At 43.6% G+C, this 19,024-nt stretch overlaps 1 protein-coding gene across 1 annotated transcript in view; it reads right to left on the bottom strand.

Moving 5' to 3' along the window:
- Window positions 1–236: 236 nt before the first annotated feature.
- The window catches only part of LOC137320202 (cytosolic non-specific dipeptidase-like), a 31,372-nt gene continuing 12,584 nt past the window's right edge, over window positions 237–19,024 (bottom strand). Inside the window, exons 5-12 of the mRNA XM_067981927.1 lie at window positions 14,415–14,503; window positions 13,694–13,891; window positions 13,038–13,122; window positions 10,732–10,892; window positions 9,275–9,439; window positions 3,769–3,910; window positions 2,747–2,894; window positions 237–505 (exon numbers count right to left, since the gene is read on the bottom strand). Of these exons, the coding sequence (XP_067838028.1) occupies window positions 442–505; window positions 2,747–2,894; window positions 3,769–3,910; window positions 9,275–9,439; window positions 10,732–10,892; window positions 13,038–13,122; window positions 13,694–13,891; window positions 14,415–14,503 (1,052 nt within the window). The 3' untranslated portion in view covers window positions 237–441. The remainder of the gene's footprint in view (window positions 506–2,746; window positions 2,895–3,768; window positions 3,911–9,274; window positions 9,440–10,731; window positions 10,893–13,037; window positions 13,123–13,693; window positions 13,892–14,414; window positions 14,504–19,024) is intronic.

Genomic DNA, 19,024 nt, shown 5'->3' with positions numbered 1-19,024 from the left:
TTTTAGTGCAGGTGGTTGGTTACCTGTTTAAAATAAATGGGTTAACATTTCTGGTAAAATAGCAAAGAGAAGAATTTTAGATGTATTAATTGTTCAGAGGCGACATTCCTACTGTGTAATTTCAGGGCTTATGAATCGTAAACCCCTGAAATACTAAAGTACTGCAAATTAAAACTCATATCAATATGAGCAGTGGATTTTTTTTCATTACAATTAAAAGGATGCAGCTGAAAATATTTGCATGATTAATATTGCAGGATTCATTTTGCATATATGTAATTTCAATCCATGATTGCCATTTTATTAAAAGAATTATCCAGAACTAACTCTATTTTTATTACGATGGTAATCATTCTAGTGCCACTTTATTACAATACACAATATGCTTGGCTAAGGAAAGGAAAAATCAGTTTTGATACATTATAAGGTAGACTGTTCTTCTTAAAGCTGTGATATCTCGGCGATATAAGCTGCAAACAACTTTGTGCCATTTATGTAGTTGCCTCTAAAATAAAAGTGACAAAAATGTTTAGTTACAAACATTGTAATATAGGGAATTAAGTGAATATCCTAACTTGCACCAATTCCCGTTCACCCACCACCCCACTGCTCGCCTTGATCGACATCGACTCCCTGTCCCCAAGCACCTCGATTTAAAAATTCCCATCCTTGTTTTCAAATCCCTCCACGGCCTCGCCCCTCCATATGTCCGTAACCTCCTCCAGCCCTACAACCCTCTGAGTTCTCTGTGCTCCTCCATTTCTGGCCGCTTGCGCATCCCCGATTTTAATCACCCCGCCATTGACGGCCGTGCCTTTTGTTGCCTAGGTCCTAAGATCTGGAATTCCCTCCCTAAACTTCTCCGCCCCTCTACCTCTCTCTCCTTTGAGACGTTCCTTAAAAACTACCTCTTTAACCAAGCTTTTGGTCACCTGTCCTAATATCTCTAAGTGGTGTCAAATTTTGTCTGATAACGCTCCTGTGAAGCGCCTTGGGCCGTTTTATTATGTTAAAGATGCTATATAAATGCAAGTTGTTGTTGAATACTGGTTAGGATTTAAAAGCAAAAATATTGGCAGACGTTTGCCTTAAGTTGACTTAGAGAATTAAATGTTCTCCATCCTTAATTATGTAGCAATGGAAAATAGAGAATGGGAGTTGAAATTCCTTTAGGCCCGTTTTTAAGGCCTGAAATGAGGACCACGCCCCAAGTGGGAAGTCAGAGGTTGGCGAGTTGCCGGCACCTGTCGCGCCTCCACAAGCAGCTCCCCCATTTCAAGAGAATGAATATCGGGTCACTTGCCTCACCAGCAGTGACCCATAGGTAGGTCTTGGGACGGCGAGGGAGGGGGTGAGGTAGAGGGCGATCAGGATACTGTGGAGTTGGGACAGCAGTCCTGCTTCTCCAGGCCCCACAGAAATAATGTAAAACTTCTTTGCAGCTCCTCTGATTTACAACCAACGATTACTTTCAAAGCGTAGTCACTGTCGTTATGTAGGCAAGCGGAGTAGCCAATTTGCTCACAGCAAGCTCCCATAAACAGTAACTGAATCTGTTTTTAGTGGTGGTTGTTGAGGGGGGTCTGTGTTGGTCAAGACGGTGGAAGTACTCTCAGGTCATCTATGACCAGTGCTGTGGGATCCTTCATGTCCACCTGAGAAGACAGGCAGGTTCTGCCCACCCTGTTTACAAAGCCAGTGACAAGAATGGGCTTGGAGCCAAGGGTAGGGATTCCCTATGCTGGAAATGCCTACTTCCTCAGCCTCAAAAAGGGACACATTTATGGAGGATGGCACACCAAGTGAGATGAGGCCCATTAGCACCCTGAAGGCATGTCCAAAAGTTAGGGACAAGTGAAGTCGCTCATCCCTGGTACCATTCTAGTAAATCTTCTCTGCACCTTCTCCAAGGCCTTGACATCCTTCCTAAAGTGTGGTGCCCAAAATTAGACACAATACTCCAGCTGAGGCCTAACCAGTGCTTTATAAAGGTTTAGCATAACCTCAGTGCTTTTGTACTCTACGTCTCTATTTATAAAGCCCAGGATCCCGTAATGGTGTGGACGCCGTTAATAACGTGCAAACCGGCCAGCAAGTTCAGAGGATTAAGAGATACGCCGTGAGTTGTGAATCTCCAGAAATTGCTGGTCAATTTACGCCACTCCTACATTTGCTTCACACAAACAGCATGTCGCCCTCAACCTCCCCGATACTTTTAAGAACTTGCTGGATTTGCACATAAATTGTTTATTAAACTTGCCACAGAAAGTTAGGGCTGGTAATTAAGAGTCTAAGCACCCATTTGATGACATGATAATTGTTAATGCTAATCAATCTCTCCGGCCCAGAATGGAACAATTGAAACTGTTCAGTTGCATTCCTGCAGATAGTCAATTGTTGTTAGAGATGTTTTAAATGTCAAATTTAAAATTTTACATTTTTTTCTTACTTTTCCTTTCTGTCTCTTTTTTTCTCTTTCTCTCTCTTTATTTCTCTTTCTGTACCCGATTTGACTCTAATTCAACCTCCTCAGTCGTTCCTCTGTTTACTTCTCAATCCTTAAATTTAATTGATCCCGCCATTCACCAAGGTCTGAGATGCCCCATTTCCTCACTCACACTTCCAGCAAGTTACGGCGCAAATATCATTTCGAGCTGTAGGGTGCAGGAAAAAGTTTTAACTAACGGGGCAAGCCACGAGATGCTCCACTCCAGCAAGATCCGACCCATTAAGGTGCATTTGTTACCTGCTGATTTTTTCATTCTGAGAATGTATGGCGTCACCAGCACCACCGATCGGCAGCAACATCACACTTTTCTGTGTTGTATGCTGGAGTGTTCTGGCTATAGGAATCGTTCCCCCTTCACGGATCATCTCAGCATCTACTCCAAACACTGACAACAGAAAAAATAAAAACGTGCGAGGTGAGCAAGAGTTAAGCGTCTCAAGGTTTCTGTCCTGAAATGTTCTTTAATTCACTCTGTATCAACACGGAATAGTTTTTGCAAATATGAATTAAATGGGAAAGTTTAATTGGGTCAGCAATATGTTCTAAGTACAGCTCAGTCAGCTACCAGCCAGCTCTAATGACACACTGGTAGAACATCACCCACCACAGTGATTTCACTGATGCTGTCAGCTGTGGCTCAGTTGGTAGCACTCTCACCTCTGAGTCAGAAGGTTGTGGGTTCAAGCCCCACTCCAGAGACTTGAACACATAATCTAGGCTAACACTCCAAGTGAAGTACTGAGGGAGCGCTGCACTGTCGGAGATGCGGTCTTTCTGATTTGACATTAAACTGAGGCTTCGTCTGCCCTCTCGGTAAAAGATCCCACAACACTATTTTGAAGAAGAGCAAATAAAAAAAAAAGACTTGCATTTATATAGCAGGACGTCCCAAAGCGCTTTACATCCAAGTACTTTTGATGTGTAGTCACTGCTGTAATGTAGGAAACGTGGCAGCCAATTTGCGCATAGCAAGCTCCCACAAACAGCAATGAGATAATGACATGATAATCTGGTTGAGGGATAAATATTGGCCAGGACACGGGAGAGAACTCCCCTGCTCTTCTTCGAAATAGTGCCATGGGATCTTTTACGTCCACCTGAGAGAACAGAGGGGGCCTTGGTTTAATGTCACATCCTAAAGACGGCACCTCCGACAGTGCAGCACTCCCTCAGTACTGCACTGAAGAGTCAGCCAAAGAATACAATAATACTTAGCTAGAATAGTCTAGGACCTACAACAAACCTTTGCATTCACTAACCTTTATTGGTGGCTCTTCTTCCAGCGACATATTGCTTGTCAGTGAAACGAGCAATCCAAGCTCTCGATCCAGATTTTAGAGTAACCTGCATTTTATTGGGACTTCTACGCTCAGCAAATACTCGATTGAGGTATGTTGTCACCTACAAAGAACATTTGATTAATTCAGCAACAGAAATTGCATAATAATATAAATACCATATTCGATCAATACACATTCTCTCATTTACAATTGTTTTTTTTAATTCGTTCATGGGGTGTGGGCGTCACTGGCGAGGCCAGCATTTGTTGCCCATCCCTAATTGCCCTTGAGAAGTTGGTGGTGAGCCGCCTTCTTGAACCGCTGCAGTCCATGTGGTGAAGGTTCTCCGACAGTGCAGTTAGGAAGGGAGTTGCAGGATTTTGACCCAGTGACGATGAAAGAACATCCCCGGAGGGGCAAGAACTCTACTTGATATAAAAAAAACAGCCATGGACAACTAAAGAGGTAAGGAACAGTATAAGACATAAGGAAAGGGCATACAAAAAGGCAAAAAATGGCACAGATCCTGGCGAATGGGAAAGATACAAAGATCAACAAAGGGTCACAAAACAGATAGTAAGAGCTACAAAAAGAGAGTATGAAAAGAAACTTGCAAGGGATATCAAAACCAATACGAAGAACTTTTATAGTTATATTAGGAAAAAGAAGGTGGTCAGGAGCAGTGTTGGCCCCTTAAAAACTGAAAGTGGGGATATTGTCATTGACAATGGGGAAATGGCGGACATGTTGAACGATTACTTTGCATCAGTATTTACAGTAGAAAAAGAGGACAGCATGCCGGAAATCCCAAGAAAACTAATATTGAATCGGGGACAGGGACTCAATAAAATTAATATAAGTAAAGCAACAGTAATGAAGAAAATAATAGCACTCAAGAGTGACAAATCCCCAGGACCAGATGGTTTCCATCCCAGGGTTTTAAAGGAAGTAGCTGAGCACATTGCAGATGCCCTAACTATAATCTTTCAAAGTTCTCTAGATTCAGGAACTGTCCCTCTGGATTGGAAAATTGCACGTCACTCCGCTTTTTAAGAAAGGAGAGGGAAACCAGGGAATTATAGACCAGTTAGCCTAACATCTGTTGTGGGGAAAATGCTGGAGTCTATAATTAAGGATAGGGTGACTGAACACCTCGAGAATTTTCAGTTAATCAGAGAGAGCCAACATAGATTTGTGAAAGGTAGGTCGTGCCTGACAAACCTGATTGAATTTCTTGAAGAGGTGACTGAAGTAGTGGATAGGGGAATGTCAATGGATGTTATTTATATGGACTTCCAGAAGGCATTTGATAAGGTCCCACATAAGAGACTGTTAGCTAAGATAGAAGCCCATGGAATCGAGGGAAAAGTACGGACTTGGTTAGGAAGTTGGCTGAGCGAAAGGCGACAGAGAGTAGGGATAATGGGAAGGTACTCACATTGGCAGGATGTGACTAGTGGAGTCCCGCAGGAATCTGTCTTGGGGCCTCAATTATTTACAATATTTATTAACGACTTAGATGAAGGCATAGAAAGTCTTATATCTAAGTTTGCCGATAACACAAAGATTGGTGGCATTGTAAGCAGTGTAGATGAAAACATAAAATTACAAAGCGATATTGATAGATTAGGTGAATGGGCAAAACTGTGGCAAATGGAATTCAATGTAGACAAATGTGAGGTCATCCACTTTGGATTAAAAAAGGATAGAACAGGGTACTTTCTAAATGGTAAAAAGTTAAAAACAGTGGATGTCCAAAGGGACTTAGGGGTTCAGGTACATAGATCATTGAAGTGTCATGAACAGGTGCAGAAAATAATCAAGGAGGCGAATGGAATGCTGGCCTTTATATCTAGAGGACTAGAGTACAAGGGGGCAGAAGTTATGCTGCAGCTATACAAAACCTTGGTTAGACCGCACCTGGAGTACGATGAGCAGTTCTGGGCACCGCACCTTCGGAAGAACATATTGGCCTTGGAGGGAGTGCAGCGTAGGTTTACTAGAATGATACCCGGACTTCAAGGGTTAAGTTACGAGGAGAGATTACACAAATTGGGGTTGTATTCTCTGGAGTTTCGAAGGTTAAGGGGCAATCTGATCGAAGTTTATAAGATATTAAGGGGAACGGATAGGGTGGATAGAGAGAAACTATTTCCGCTGGTTAGGGATTCTAGGAGTAGGGGGCACAGTCTAAAAATTAGAGCCAGACCTTTCAGGAGCGAGATTAGAAAACATTTCTACACACAAAGGGTGGTAGAAGTTTAGAACTCTCTTCCGCAAATGGCAATTGATACTAGCTCAATTGCTAAATTTAAATCTGAGATAGATAGCTTTTTGGCAATCAAAGGTATTAAGGGATATACGCCAAAGGCGGGTATATGGAGTTAGCTCACAGATCAGCCATGATCTTATCAAATGGCAGAGCAGGCACCAGGGGCTGAATGGCCTACTCCTGTTCCTATGTTCCAAATTTCCAAGTCGGGATGGTGTGTAACTTGGAGGGGAATGTGCAGGTGGTGTTGTTCCCACGTGCCTACTGCCCTTGTCCTTCTAGGTGGTAGAGGATGCGTGTTTGGGAGGTGCTGTCGAAGAAGCCTTGGCGAGTTGCTGCAGTGCTTCCTGTGGATGGTACACACTGCAGCCACATTGCGACGGTAGTGAAGGGAGTGAATGTTTAGGGTGTTGGATGGGGTGCCAATCAAGTGGGCTCCTTTGTCTTGGATGGTGTCAAGCTTCTTGAGTGTTGTTGGAGCTGCACTCATCCAGGCAAGTAGAGAGTATTCCATCACACTCCTGACTTGTGCCTTGTAGATGGTGGAAAGGCTTTGGGGAGTCAGGAGGTGAGTCACTCGCCGCAGAATACCCAGCCTCTGACCTGCTTTTGTAGCCACAGTATTTATGGTCCAGTTAAGTTTCTGGTCAATGGTGACCCCAAGATGTTGATAGTGGGGGATTCGGCGATGGTAATGCCATTGAATGTCATGGGGAGGTGGTTAGACTCTCTCTTGTTGGAGATGGTCATTGCCTGGCACTTGTCTGGCGTGAATGTTACTTGCCACTTATCAGCCCAAGCCTGGATGTTGTCCAGGTCTTGCTGCATGCGGGCACGGACTGCTTCATTATCTGTGGGGTTGCGAAGGGAACTGAACACTGTGCAATCATCAGCGAACATCCCCATTTCTGACCTTATGATGGAGGGAAGATCATTGATGAAGCAGCTGAAGATGGTTGGGCCTAGGACTCTGCCCTGAGGAACTCCTGCAGCAATGTTCTGTGGCTGAGATGATTGGCCTCCAACAACCACAACCATCTTCCTTTGTGCTTGGTATGACTCCAGCCACTGGAGAGTTTTCCCCCTGATTCCCATTGACTTCAATTTTACAAGGGCTTCTTGGTGCCACACTCGGTCAAATGCTGCCTTGATGTCAAGGGCAGTCACTCTCACCTCACCTCTGGAATTCAGCTCTTTTGTCCATGTTTGGACCAAGGCTGTAATGAGGTCAGGAGCCGAGTGGTCCTGGCGGAATCCAAACTGAGCAACGGTGAGCAGGTTATTGGTGAGTAAGTGCCGCTTGATAGCACTGTCGACGACACCTTCCATCACTGCTGATGATTGAGAGTAAGCTGATGGGGCGGTAATTGGCTGGATTGAATTTGTCCTGCTTTTTGTGGACAGGACATACCTGGGCAATTTTCCACATTATCTGGTAGATGCCAGTGTTGTAGCTGTACTGGAACAGTTTGGCTAGTGGCGCAGCTAGTTCTGGAGCACAAGTCTTCAGCACTACAGCCAGGATGCTGTTGGGGCCCATAGCCTTTGCTGTATCCAGTGCCCTCAGCCGTTTCTTGATATCACGTGGAGTGAATCGAATTGGCTGAAGACTGGCTTCTGTGGTGGGGATATTGGGAGGATGCCGAAATGGATCATCCACTCGACACTTCTGGCTGAAGATGGTTGCAAACACTTCATCCTTGTCTTTTGCACTCACGTGCTGGACTCCGCCATCATTGAGGATGGGGATGTTTACAGAGCCTCCTCCTCCTGTTAGTTATTTAATTGTCCACCACCATTCACGACTGGATGTGGCAGGACTGCAGAGCTTTGAATTGTACTCTACATAAAGTCGTTAGATTCACAAATCAATAAAAGTAGCAATGCAGGTTAACGAGGCCATAAAAAATGCAAACCAAGCACTAAGGTTCATTTCTGGAGGAATAGAATTGAAAAGCAGAGAAGTTACGTTAAACTTGTATAGAACCTTGGTTAGACCACACTGCGAGTACTGTGCTCAGTTCTGGTCTCCATACTATAAAAAGGATATAGAGGCATTGGAAAAGGTACAAAAAAGATTCACAAGGACTAAGAGGATATACTTAGCAGGAAAGTCTAAACAGGCTGGGGGGGCTCTTTTCTCTAGAAAAGAAAAAGGTGGAGGGTGACCTGACAGAGGTCTTTAAGATAATAAAAGGTTTTGATAGGGTCGACATAGAGAAAATGTTTCCACTTGTGCGGGAATCCAGAACTTTTGGTCATAAATATAAGATAGTCACTAATAAATCCAATAGGGAATTCAGGAGAAACTTCTTTACGCAAAGAGTGGTAAAAATGTAGAACGTGCTACCACAAGGAGTAGTTGAGGCAAATAACATAGATGTATTTAAGGAGAAACTAGATAAGCGCACATGGGAGAAATAGAAGGATATGGTGATAGGGTTAGATGAAGAAGCATGGGAGGAGGCTCATGTGGAGCATAAACACTGGCACAGACCAGGTGGGCCAAATGGCCTGATTCTGTGCTGTAAATTCTACGATCCCAAAAATTCCACGGACCGTTACGAGTAGGCAGGATTTCTTCCAGCTGCTTTTCCCTGTCGCTGACCCTATCCCAAATCCAGATCGGGGGGTGGGGGGTGGGTCATTAGAATATTCAAAGCAGGCACCCATTCCCATTCAACTGGAGGTGGTGGTGGTCAGGATCTGCACTGCGCCACCCGAGACAGGGAGGTGCATCCAAAGCTTGAATCTAGCCCAATAAAATTGTGCCTTCAAATTTACAATACTCCTCTCAAAGTGCCAACCTCGCTAGGGTGACCAATCCCTCTGGGATCATCTATCTATGGTGGTGTATTCTGAGAAAATCAATAGGCACACCCTCAAAATTGTAGTGCAGTGTAAGGGGACAAGGATTAAGAAGCATCATCTCCCTGCAATTGGTTTTCTTGACATCAATGGGGCAGAAATCCGGCATCTAACTGTGCCCCCCCCCCCACCCCAGAAAAGTTCTGGATTGAAGACGTTTTATGCTTTGATTCACGTCTTCATTGCCTCTTTCCCTCTTTTTTTTCTTCATTACCAGCTCCTCTTTCTTCTCTCTCGGTTGCCCTCTATCTGCCCTTTTCCATGTTTCCTGGTGCAAATTGGGTTGGTTCCCCTTCAGAACTCGTCGAAATCGAATCTGCATTCACAACTGATTGGAACGTTTACCTGATTGTTCAGCTTTTCAGGATCCATGTCAGGAACTAAACGTATGGAGAATTTTCCAGTCACTTTTGCAGGGATAACGGTTTTGGCTCCGGGGCCTGAGAAAGCTCCTTCAATTCCATGAATAGACAGTGATGGAAATCGCCATCGGTGAAGGAGAACATCCTCCTAAACAATGCAACGTATACACCGTCATTAAAAACATCCATTTTAAAATTTAAATAACCACTCTCGTTGGCTGAGATGGCACAGCTTGCTGATGTAGAAGCATCAGTAATTACAACAACAACTACTTGCATTTATATAGCGCCTTTAACGTAGCAAGACATCCCAAGGCACTTCGCAGGAGCGTTATCAGACAAAATTTGACACCGAGCCACATGAGATATTAGGACAGAGGTAGGTTTTTGATGTGTAACTTAAAGGAGGAGAGAGAGATGGAGAGGTTTAGGGAGGGAATTCCAGAGCTTGGGGCCTAGATAGCCGAAGACGCGGCCACCAATGGTGGAGCGATGAAAATCGGGGATGCGCAAAAGGCCAGAATTGGAGTAGCGCAGAGATCTCGAAGGGTTGTTGGGCTGGAGGAGGTTACAGAGGTAGGGAGGGGCAAGGCCGTGGAGGAATTTGAAAACAAGAATGAAAACTTTAAAATCGAGGCGTTGCCAGACCAGGGCCAATGTAGGTCAGTGCAAGTCTTTCTTTTGTTGCTGTTCCAAAGGGACTTGACACATCAGGCGTAAAAATTGGTACGCACTGCGCCCATTGTTCGGGTGTAAAACGGGTGCTAGTCTTAGCAATTTGGCAATAGGCCAGCCTATGCCCAATCTGCACAGGCATTGAGTTAAATTTGTGAGGCCCTTTATTTAGGTGTCTCGAGCTACCTGTGCTATGCCCAACCTGGGAATGTATAAAGGACAAACTTGAAAGAACTTGCATTTATATAGCACCTTACAGCCAATGAAGTACTTTTTGAAGTGTGGTCACTGTTGTAATGTAGGAAACGCGGCAGCCAATTTGCACCCAGCAAGCTCCCACAAACAACGCTGCAATAATGACCAGCTAATCTGTTTTAGTGGTGTTGGTTGAGGGATAAATGTTGGCCACGAGACCTGCCCTGGCCTTCTTTGAAATAGTGCTATGGGATCTTTTATGTCCACCCATCTTTAATGTCTCATTCAAAAGACAAAACCTCCCTCTGTATTGCACTGGAGTGACAGCTTGGATTGTATACTCAAGTCTCTGGCATGGGACTGGAACCCACAACCTTCTAATTCAGAGGTGAGAGTGCTACCAACTGAGCCACAGCCGACACCAGGTGACAAAAGTAGAAAAAGTGATACTGTTGCCCAACACTGATTTCCTTCACTTTGATGAGCACAAGAACCCACCAAATGTTATAACATTTTATTTTTTAAAAAATCTGTAATGGGTTGAAAGCTGCCTTTTTAATATTACTATACCTTGCTTTCATGAAGGAGTTCTGTTGTACCAATGGTATTTTTGAAGTCTTCAGGATTAAATTCAATTGCCTTGTACAAAAGACGTTCCTCTTCTGTTAGGGGTGCAACATCTACATTGATGCCAGGAATCAGAATATGACCAGATGAATTCACAAGGCTGTCTGAAATTAGATTAATGAATTTAGAACCATAGAAGTTTACAGTATAAAAGTGCGCCCTTCAGCTCATCATGTCTGTGGAGCAGTCCAAAACTAATTCTACTGGTCTTGGCTCTCTACCCATAAGCTCTGTATCTTGCTCAGCTTCAAATATTGATCCACTTTTCCCTTAAAAGATGCAACAGTCGCTGCCTTGACCAATCCCCCATGGTTAAATTGATGACCACTTGTCAGTGATCCATTAATCAGAGGAAATAGTCGTTCCCTACTTACCCCAACAAAGTCCTTCATAGTTTAAAAAACCTTCATATGCTCCAGTGGAAATAGCTCCAGTATCTCAAGTCTCATAAGTATAGTTTTCCATCTCTGATATCTTCTTGGTGAACCTAGGCTAAACACTTTCTATGGCTTTAAAGTGCTTTCTGCGATGCAGCACCCAAAACTACACGCAGTATTCTAACTGTGGCCTAACCAATATTTTGTATCAATTCATTATTAACTTGTGTACTTTCTGTCCCTATTTATAAACCCAAAATGCTATGGGCTTTTTTTTATGCCTTTGTCCACCTGCACTTACACTTCCAGGGAATTATGTATTTGAATCTTAGGTCTCTCTGTTCATCCATCCCCTTTCGTTAAGTGTATAATCCCATCTCCCAAAATGTATTCCCTCCACAGTAAGTTGCATCTGCCACCTGTCTGCCCATGTTGATAGCCTGTCATTGTCCTTCTGAAGTATTTTATGTCCTGCTTGCACTATATTTTCAACACTCACAATTTTGTTAGCAATTTGTTGATTTTGCATTATTGTGCTAGATTCACTGAGATAGAGCAAAGAGAGGTAATTTTCCCTCTCCCTCCCTTCTATCACCATGAATCACACACATTAACACTATAGTGCAAAAATCAATAAACTAAGAACAAAATTGACGGTTTTGTCAACACTCCAACATCGACATCCAGCAGGGAAAATAAATAATTTCTTTCCTCTCCCTAGCCTGGGCACTCTTTCAAGATGCTGACTGAGATCAGCTCACTCAATACGGGTCAGGGGCGGAACCTAGGACCTTCTTGACCGATACGGTCAGTCGTATGCTGGGCAGTTCATTTATCCACTGCGCTACAAAGTTTCAGAGAATCCCATTCAATTAGCCTTCAGATTTCCATCTGCAAGCATTTTGCACTGAGAGAGCATAGGAACACAAGAACAAGAGTAGGCCATTCAGCCCCTCGAGCCTGTTCCGTCATTTAATTAGAGCATGGTTGACCTGGATCTTAACTCCATCTGCCCGCCTTGGTTCCATAACCCTTAATACCCTTTGCCTTACAAAAATCTATCAATCTCAATTTTGACATTTTCAATTGACCCCCAGCCTCAACAGCTTTTTGGGGGAAGAGAGTTTCAGATTTCCACTACCCTTTGTGTGAAGAAGTGCTTTCTGACATCACCCCTGAACGGCCTAGCTCTAATTTCAAAGTTATGCCCCCTTGTTCTGGACTCCTCCACCAGAGGAAATAGTTTCTCTCTATCTTTCCTATCAAATCCTTCAATCAACTTAAACACCTCAATTAGATCACTTCTTAATCTTCTATACTCAAGGTAATACAAGCCTAGTCTATGCAACCTGTCCTCATAATTTAACCATTTTAGCCCTGATGAATCTGCAGTGCACCCCTTCCAAGGCCAATATATCCTTCCTGAGGTGCGGTGCCCAAAACTGAACGCAGTACTCTAAATGGGGTCTAACCAGAGCTTTATAAACTGTAACATAACCACCCCTTTGTATTCCAGCCCCTTTGAGATAAAGACCAACATTCCATTAGCCTTTTTAATTATTTTTTGTACCTGTCCACTAGCTGTTAGTGATTTCTGTACTTGGACCCTTAAATCTCTCTGCTCATTCACGGTTCCTACCTTCTCGCCATTTAGAAAATTCTCTGATCTATCTTTCTTAGGTCCAAAATGGATGACCTCACACTTCCCCACATTGAACTCCATCTGCCACAGTTTTGCCCACTCACGTGTGAGAAATAAGATAGTTACAGATTGCTGTATGTTCAACTGTTCTATCTGGTAAAAGTCTCTCTCTTTCTCTCCCTCTGTAAACAACACATCTTCATTTTCATAATGTGTAAAATAATTCCTACCTAGTAGACCTATTAGGTCTGTCATTGCCTCATGAACTGTTCCCCCATAAAGACCAGAGTGCAAATCTTGTTTTGCACATTTTACCTGGGTGATAAAAATGTACACATTGGAACAAAAACAGTGATCCTTTACAGGTAACGGTGATACATTATACCACAACAACTTGGAGAGACAAAGGCAGAGGAAGGGGGAAAGGTAGCTGAAGGAGCATCGGTGCACAGTGGAGATGATGGAGTGGAGAACGAGAATTAGTCTGGTGTTGGAAGGATTAATGCAGGGACATAGTGCGGGAGGAGATTGTGGAGGTGGGGAGGGGTGAGGCTGGAAAGGGATTTGAAGGCAAGGAAGAGAATCTCTGGGACATGGGAAACCAGTGGAGTTTAGCATGGACAGTGGTGATGGAGATGTGGGACCGAGTATTTGTGAGGTCGTGGGCCACATCATTCTGGATGACTTATAGTTTATGGATGGTGGAAACAGAGCATACTCAAACGAAAATGTGTTTTTTCTATGTTTTAAATAGCAATATAGTTCCACTGATTTCAGTAAATGCTCAAAACCCTTTAGTTAACCAAAATTTCGTGCATTCAATTTGTTATTTACCATCAAAACAATTTTTTGTCAGTTGGTTGAGATTATTTATTTCCCTTAGTACCTCTACAAAGAAGTAGCAGAGTCCTCGAGTTCCATACGTCAGGACTGGCTTCTCACTGAGCCACCCACTGTCCGATATAACAATGTAGTCTACACTGGAAAAAAATGTCTCATTTTTCTCACTTAAGAGTTCATTCAGCCCCTTTGATCCAGATTCTTCCATAGCTTCAAAAATAAACTTTAAATTGACTGGCAGTTCCTGAAATGAAAGCAGAATTATATTACTAAGCAGTGAATACTCCCAGGAATTACATGTTTTATTCCAGTTTTCTCTTCTTTCTCCTCACAAATGACCCAAGTACTTCCCCATTATCCTCTTCAGTCAGTGCTGCACCTGGGTCAGATCACCGGGTGGCTTGCTGGGAGTGGTATGGGTAAAGGATAGATTTCAATCTCTTACTCTTGATGATTCAGCCAAAACCAATGAACTCAGCCTCCAAGGTACGCGCATAAATGTCCTGTTAAGTTTGCAATCTGAAATCGGGTGTCTCGGCCCAATACTGCATCAGAAATGGCAGGTTTCATCCATTAACCAAACTTTGTGGTACCACGTCCTTTGCACCTCTGGCATTTGAAGCTCAAGTAGCATGCTGACCTTTTGGTCACCTGTTCTAATATCTCCTTATGTGGCTCAGTGTCAAATTTTGTTTGATAATCGCTCCTGTGAAGCGTCGTGAGATATTTTACTAAATTACACATAAATGCAAGTCGCTGGTACCTACTTGTTTTAGTGCTTGAAATGCTTCAATTGCATGAAGCCAGGCCAAAACAGGACCTTTGTCATCTGAAGCTCCACGTCCATAAAGATTACCTTCAAGAAATTCAAAGAGAAGTATTGTTATTAAAGGCAGGAAAATTAATTACACTTGGTGATGCAGTAGAGCTGCACCACTTGGTGATAGCAGGATACAATACAAATCAATGCACCACAACAACAACTTGCATTTATATAGTGCCTTTACTAACTGGATTGCTCTTACAAAGAGGGGCCGATGGGCCGAATGGCCTCCTGTGCTGTAACCATTCTATGATAATGTAGTAAAATACCCAAGGCACTTCACAGGAGCATTATCAAACAAAATTTGACGCCGAGCCACATAACGAGATTTTTTTTTTATTCGTTCATGGGATGTGGGCGTCGCTGTCAAGACCAGCATTTATTGCCCTAGAGAAGGTGGTGGTGAGCCGCTTTCTTGAACCGCTGCAGTCCGTGTGGTGAAGGTTCTCCCACAGTGCTGTTAGGTCGGGAGTTCCAGGATTTTGATGAAGGAATGGCAATATATTTCCAAGTCAGGATGGTGTGTGACTTGGAGGGGAACATGCAGGTGGTGTTGTTCCCATGTGCCCGCTGCCCTTGTCCTTCTATGTGGTAGAGGTCGCAGGTTTGAAAGGTGCTGTCGAAGAAGCCTTGGTGAGTTGCTGCAGTGCATCCTGTAGATGGTACACACTGCAGCCACGGTGCATCGGTGGTGAAGGGACTGAATGTTTAGGGTGGTGAACAGGGTGCCAATCAAGTGCTGTTGGAGCTGCATTCATCCAGGCAAGTGGAGAGTATACCATCACACTCCTGATTTGTGCCTTGTCGATGGTGGAAAGGCTTTGGGGAGTCAGGAGGTGAGTCACTCACCGCAGAATACCCAGCTTCTGACCTGTTCTTGTAGGCACATTATTTATGTGGCTGGTCCAGTCAAGTTTCTGGTGACCCCCAGGATGTTGATGGTAAGGGATTCGGCGATGGTAATGCCGTTGACTGTTATGGGGAGGTGGTTAGACTTTCTCTTGTTGGAGATGGTCATTGCCTGTCACTTGTCTGGCGCGAATGTTACTTGCCACTTATCAGTCCAAGCCTGGATGTTGTCCAGGTCTTGCTGCATGCGGGCAGCAAGGTTGTTGAGACAGGGGACAGGTAGCATAATGGATAGCAGCTGGCTAGCAAACAAAACAGAGTAGGGATTAAGGGTAGCTACTCAGACTGGCAAAAGGCAGGAAGTGATGTTCCACAGTGATCGGTGCTGGGACCACTGTTGTTCACAATTTACAACAACGATTTGGACTCGGGAATTGGAAGTACAATTTCAAAATTTGCAGACGACACCAAATTGTGGGGTGTAGTTAATACAAAGGAAGAATATGTCAAAATGCAAGAGGACATTAATAAACTGGCAGAATGGGTGTGTAATTGGCAAATGAATTTCAGTATGGATAAATGTGAGGAGATGCATTTTGGTAGGAAGAATAAGATGGCCACATACTGCTTGGATAAGAGTCTAAGAATAATGGGGTAGAGGAGCAAAGAGATCTCGGGGTACAGATACACAAATCACTAAAAGTAGCGACGCAGGTTAATAAGGCCATAAAAAAGGCAATCCAAGCACTGGGGTTCATTTCTAAAGGAATAGAATTGAAAAGCAGAGAAGTTATGTTAAACTTGAACAAAAACTTGGTTAGACCACATTTCGAGTACTGTGAACAGTTCTTGTCTCCATATTATAAAAAGGATAGAGAGGCATTGGAGAAAGTGCAAAAAAGATTCACAAGTATATCCTCTCAGTTCTGGTATCATCCTTATCAGGAAAGGCTGAAGAAGCTGGGGCTTTTTTCTCTAGAAAAGAGAAAGCTGAGGGGGTGACCTAATAGAGGTTTTTAAAATTATGAAGGGGTTTGATAGGGTAGACCTAGAGAAAGTATTTCCACTTGTGGGGCAGTCCATAACTAGAGGTCATGAATATAAGATAGTCACTAATAAATCCAATAGGGAATTCAGGAGAAACTACTTTACCCAAAGAGTGGTTAGAATGTGGAACGCGCTACCACAAGGAATAGTTGAGGCAAATAGCATTTAAAGGGAAGCTAGATAAGCACACCAGGGAGAAAGGCAATAGAAAGGTATGCTGATAGGGTTAGATGAAGTAGAGAGGGAGGAGGCTCGTGTGGAGCATAAATGTCGGCGTAGATCAGTTGAGCTGAATTGCCTGTTTCTGTGCTGTAGACTTGAGGTAACTCGATGCAGGTCAGCGAGCACAGGGGTGATGCGTGAACGGGATTTGGTGCAAGTTAGGTTCACGGGCAGCAGAGTTTCGGATGAGCTAAAATTTACGGAGGGTGGAAGAATGGGAGGCCGGCCAGGAGAGCATTGGAACAATTCAGGAAATGAAGTGAGAATCAACTGGGGGCCACAGCCTCCTTTTTGTGCCCATTACACCCTGTAAACTGGCACACATGAACATAATGGATTGGAAAAGGGTTTAGAGACCCATTGTGCCAAGTGTCTTGTCCTGTTTGCACACATTTCCACCAGGATTTCAAATGAGGGCCGGAAGCTTCATTAAAATATTAAAATGAGGACAGGAGCACATCATTTCATCCTGCAAAATATTTTCCAAATTCAGGTGAGCAATCTACCAGGTATAATGCATATTCAGGGTTGTTAGGGGATCAGTTGTAGATGGCAGTTCATTTTAAGGGGGTATAATCAGAAAATTGAGTTAACAGTTGTTCTTAATTTTCTTTTGCTGCCACTTGGGTTTTCATGAGTCTTTTGGATAATTGCTTCACTGCTTGTTCTCTCCTACAGCTACATTAGTGCCACTTAGAGTTGCCAACCCTCCAGGATTGCCCTGGAGTCTCCAGGAATTAAAGATTTGTCTCCCGTTACACATTTGCAAACAACTTTGGAAAAGAATCATAGAGGCGTTAAAAATAAATTCTGTGGGTTTTTTTCCCATTTTCTTTGAACACTTCTGCTTGTTTGTTATAATAATGTTGGAGATGGGGGAAAAAGGGCTGTTTGACTGACCGTCAAGAATCATCCAATCGAGTACCGAAGAGACTCTCCATTTCCCAATTGGCATGAGATAGCGATCTGGTGTGAGGATGGGCATGTCGGGCGACCAATGGCGGGAGCATGGTGGGGACAAGGCAGTTGGAGGTGGGAGGGTCATGTGATGATACGTCCAGGAATACATTCAACCAGAGTTGACAATCCTAGTGCCAACATGACAAAAATTAATCATTTTTTTCTGTGACAGAATGCCTCATTGCCTTCTGTCTTGCTGGCGACAGGACTAAACAGGGTTAAAAATTAAGGTCCACTGAAAGAAAATAGACTAGGCTTTTTGATGCAAACCAGGCCCAGAGTCAGATGATTGATTGCATGAGGTGGACATCAGGGGGATATACATCTGTAAATTGGAACTGTGTACATACTTGCTCGTTCCATTGTTTCCAAAAGATGGCGACTAATAGCTGCCAATTGGATTGTTCCGGCAGCAGTCAGGTTGTAAGGGATAAAGAAAGAAAGAACTTGTATTTATATAGCGCCTTTCACGACCTCAGGACGTCCCAAAGCGCTTTACAGCCAATGAAGTAATTTTGAAGTTCAGTCACTGTTGTAATGTAGGAAACAACGCAGCCAATTTGTGCACAGGAAGCTCCTACAAACAGCAATGTGATAATGACCAGATCATCTGTTTTTTATTGATGTTGGTTGAGGGATAATTACTGGCCAGGACACTGGGAGAATTCCCCTGCTCTTCTTCAAATAGTGCCTTGAGATCTTTTACGTCCACCTGAGAGGGTATTTCGGTTTAACGTCTCATCCAAAAGACGCCACCTCCGACAGTGCAGCACTCCACCAAGACTGGCACTGGGAGTCTTGGCCTAGATTTTGTGCTGGGACTTGAACCCACAACCTTCTGACTCAGATGAGAGAGTGATATCCACTAAGGCACAGCTGACACCTGATAACCCAATCCCAGGGGGCAGGAAGGAACCACTCCACTATCTGCTGCTTCAGTAGAGCTGCCACCTTTGTTGTGCCACTACGGGCATGGTTACCTGTCCCGAATATTCAAATGAACCCAGCCCCTGGCGTTAGGGATGAGCCAGCGGCAGGTGAAGCCCTGTCCCATTGCTCTACTGCCCCCTTCAGAATGGATTGCGGTATTTCCACGCTGAAGTCTTCTCCCCTCCAATGAAGGCAGAAAACTGTGCCAACTTTCTCTCTCTGGTTATTTTCAGAGTGTATTTCTGGTAATAAATTCTTACCTGGTAGGTTATACAATAAACTACAGGTCACCGATTTTTTTTAAAAATGCCTTAATTTACTAACTATATCATTTGCTCTGACACTATTCTGAAATAGCATTGCCCAGTCATTAATATAACCAAAATCTGCCTTTAAGGGGTTATAATTTATCTTTTAATGAAAAATGCTAAAGTGCCAGTTATTCTCCAATTAACAGCACACTAACAAGATTTCATTCTCAGCGTTCACACATTTCAAGTCCATGTTTCCTCAATTTCGTTGGTGTTTTGTTAATTACAGCAAAAA

Source organism: Heptranchias perlo, chromosome 3 (assembly GCF_035084215.1).
Source record: "Heptranchias perlo isolate sHepPer1 chromosome 3, sHepPer1.hap1, whole genome shotgun sequence".
NCBI classification, from domain to species: Eukaryota; Metazoa; Chordata; class Chondrichthyes; order Hexanchiformes; family Hexanchidae; genus Heptranchias; species Heptranchias perlo.
Note: the sequence above shows the minus strand (reverse complement) of the source record. Positions and strands in the feature narration are given on the sequence as shown.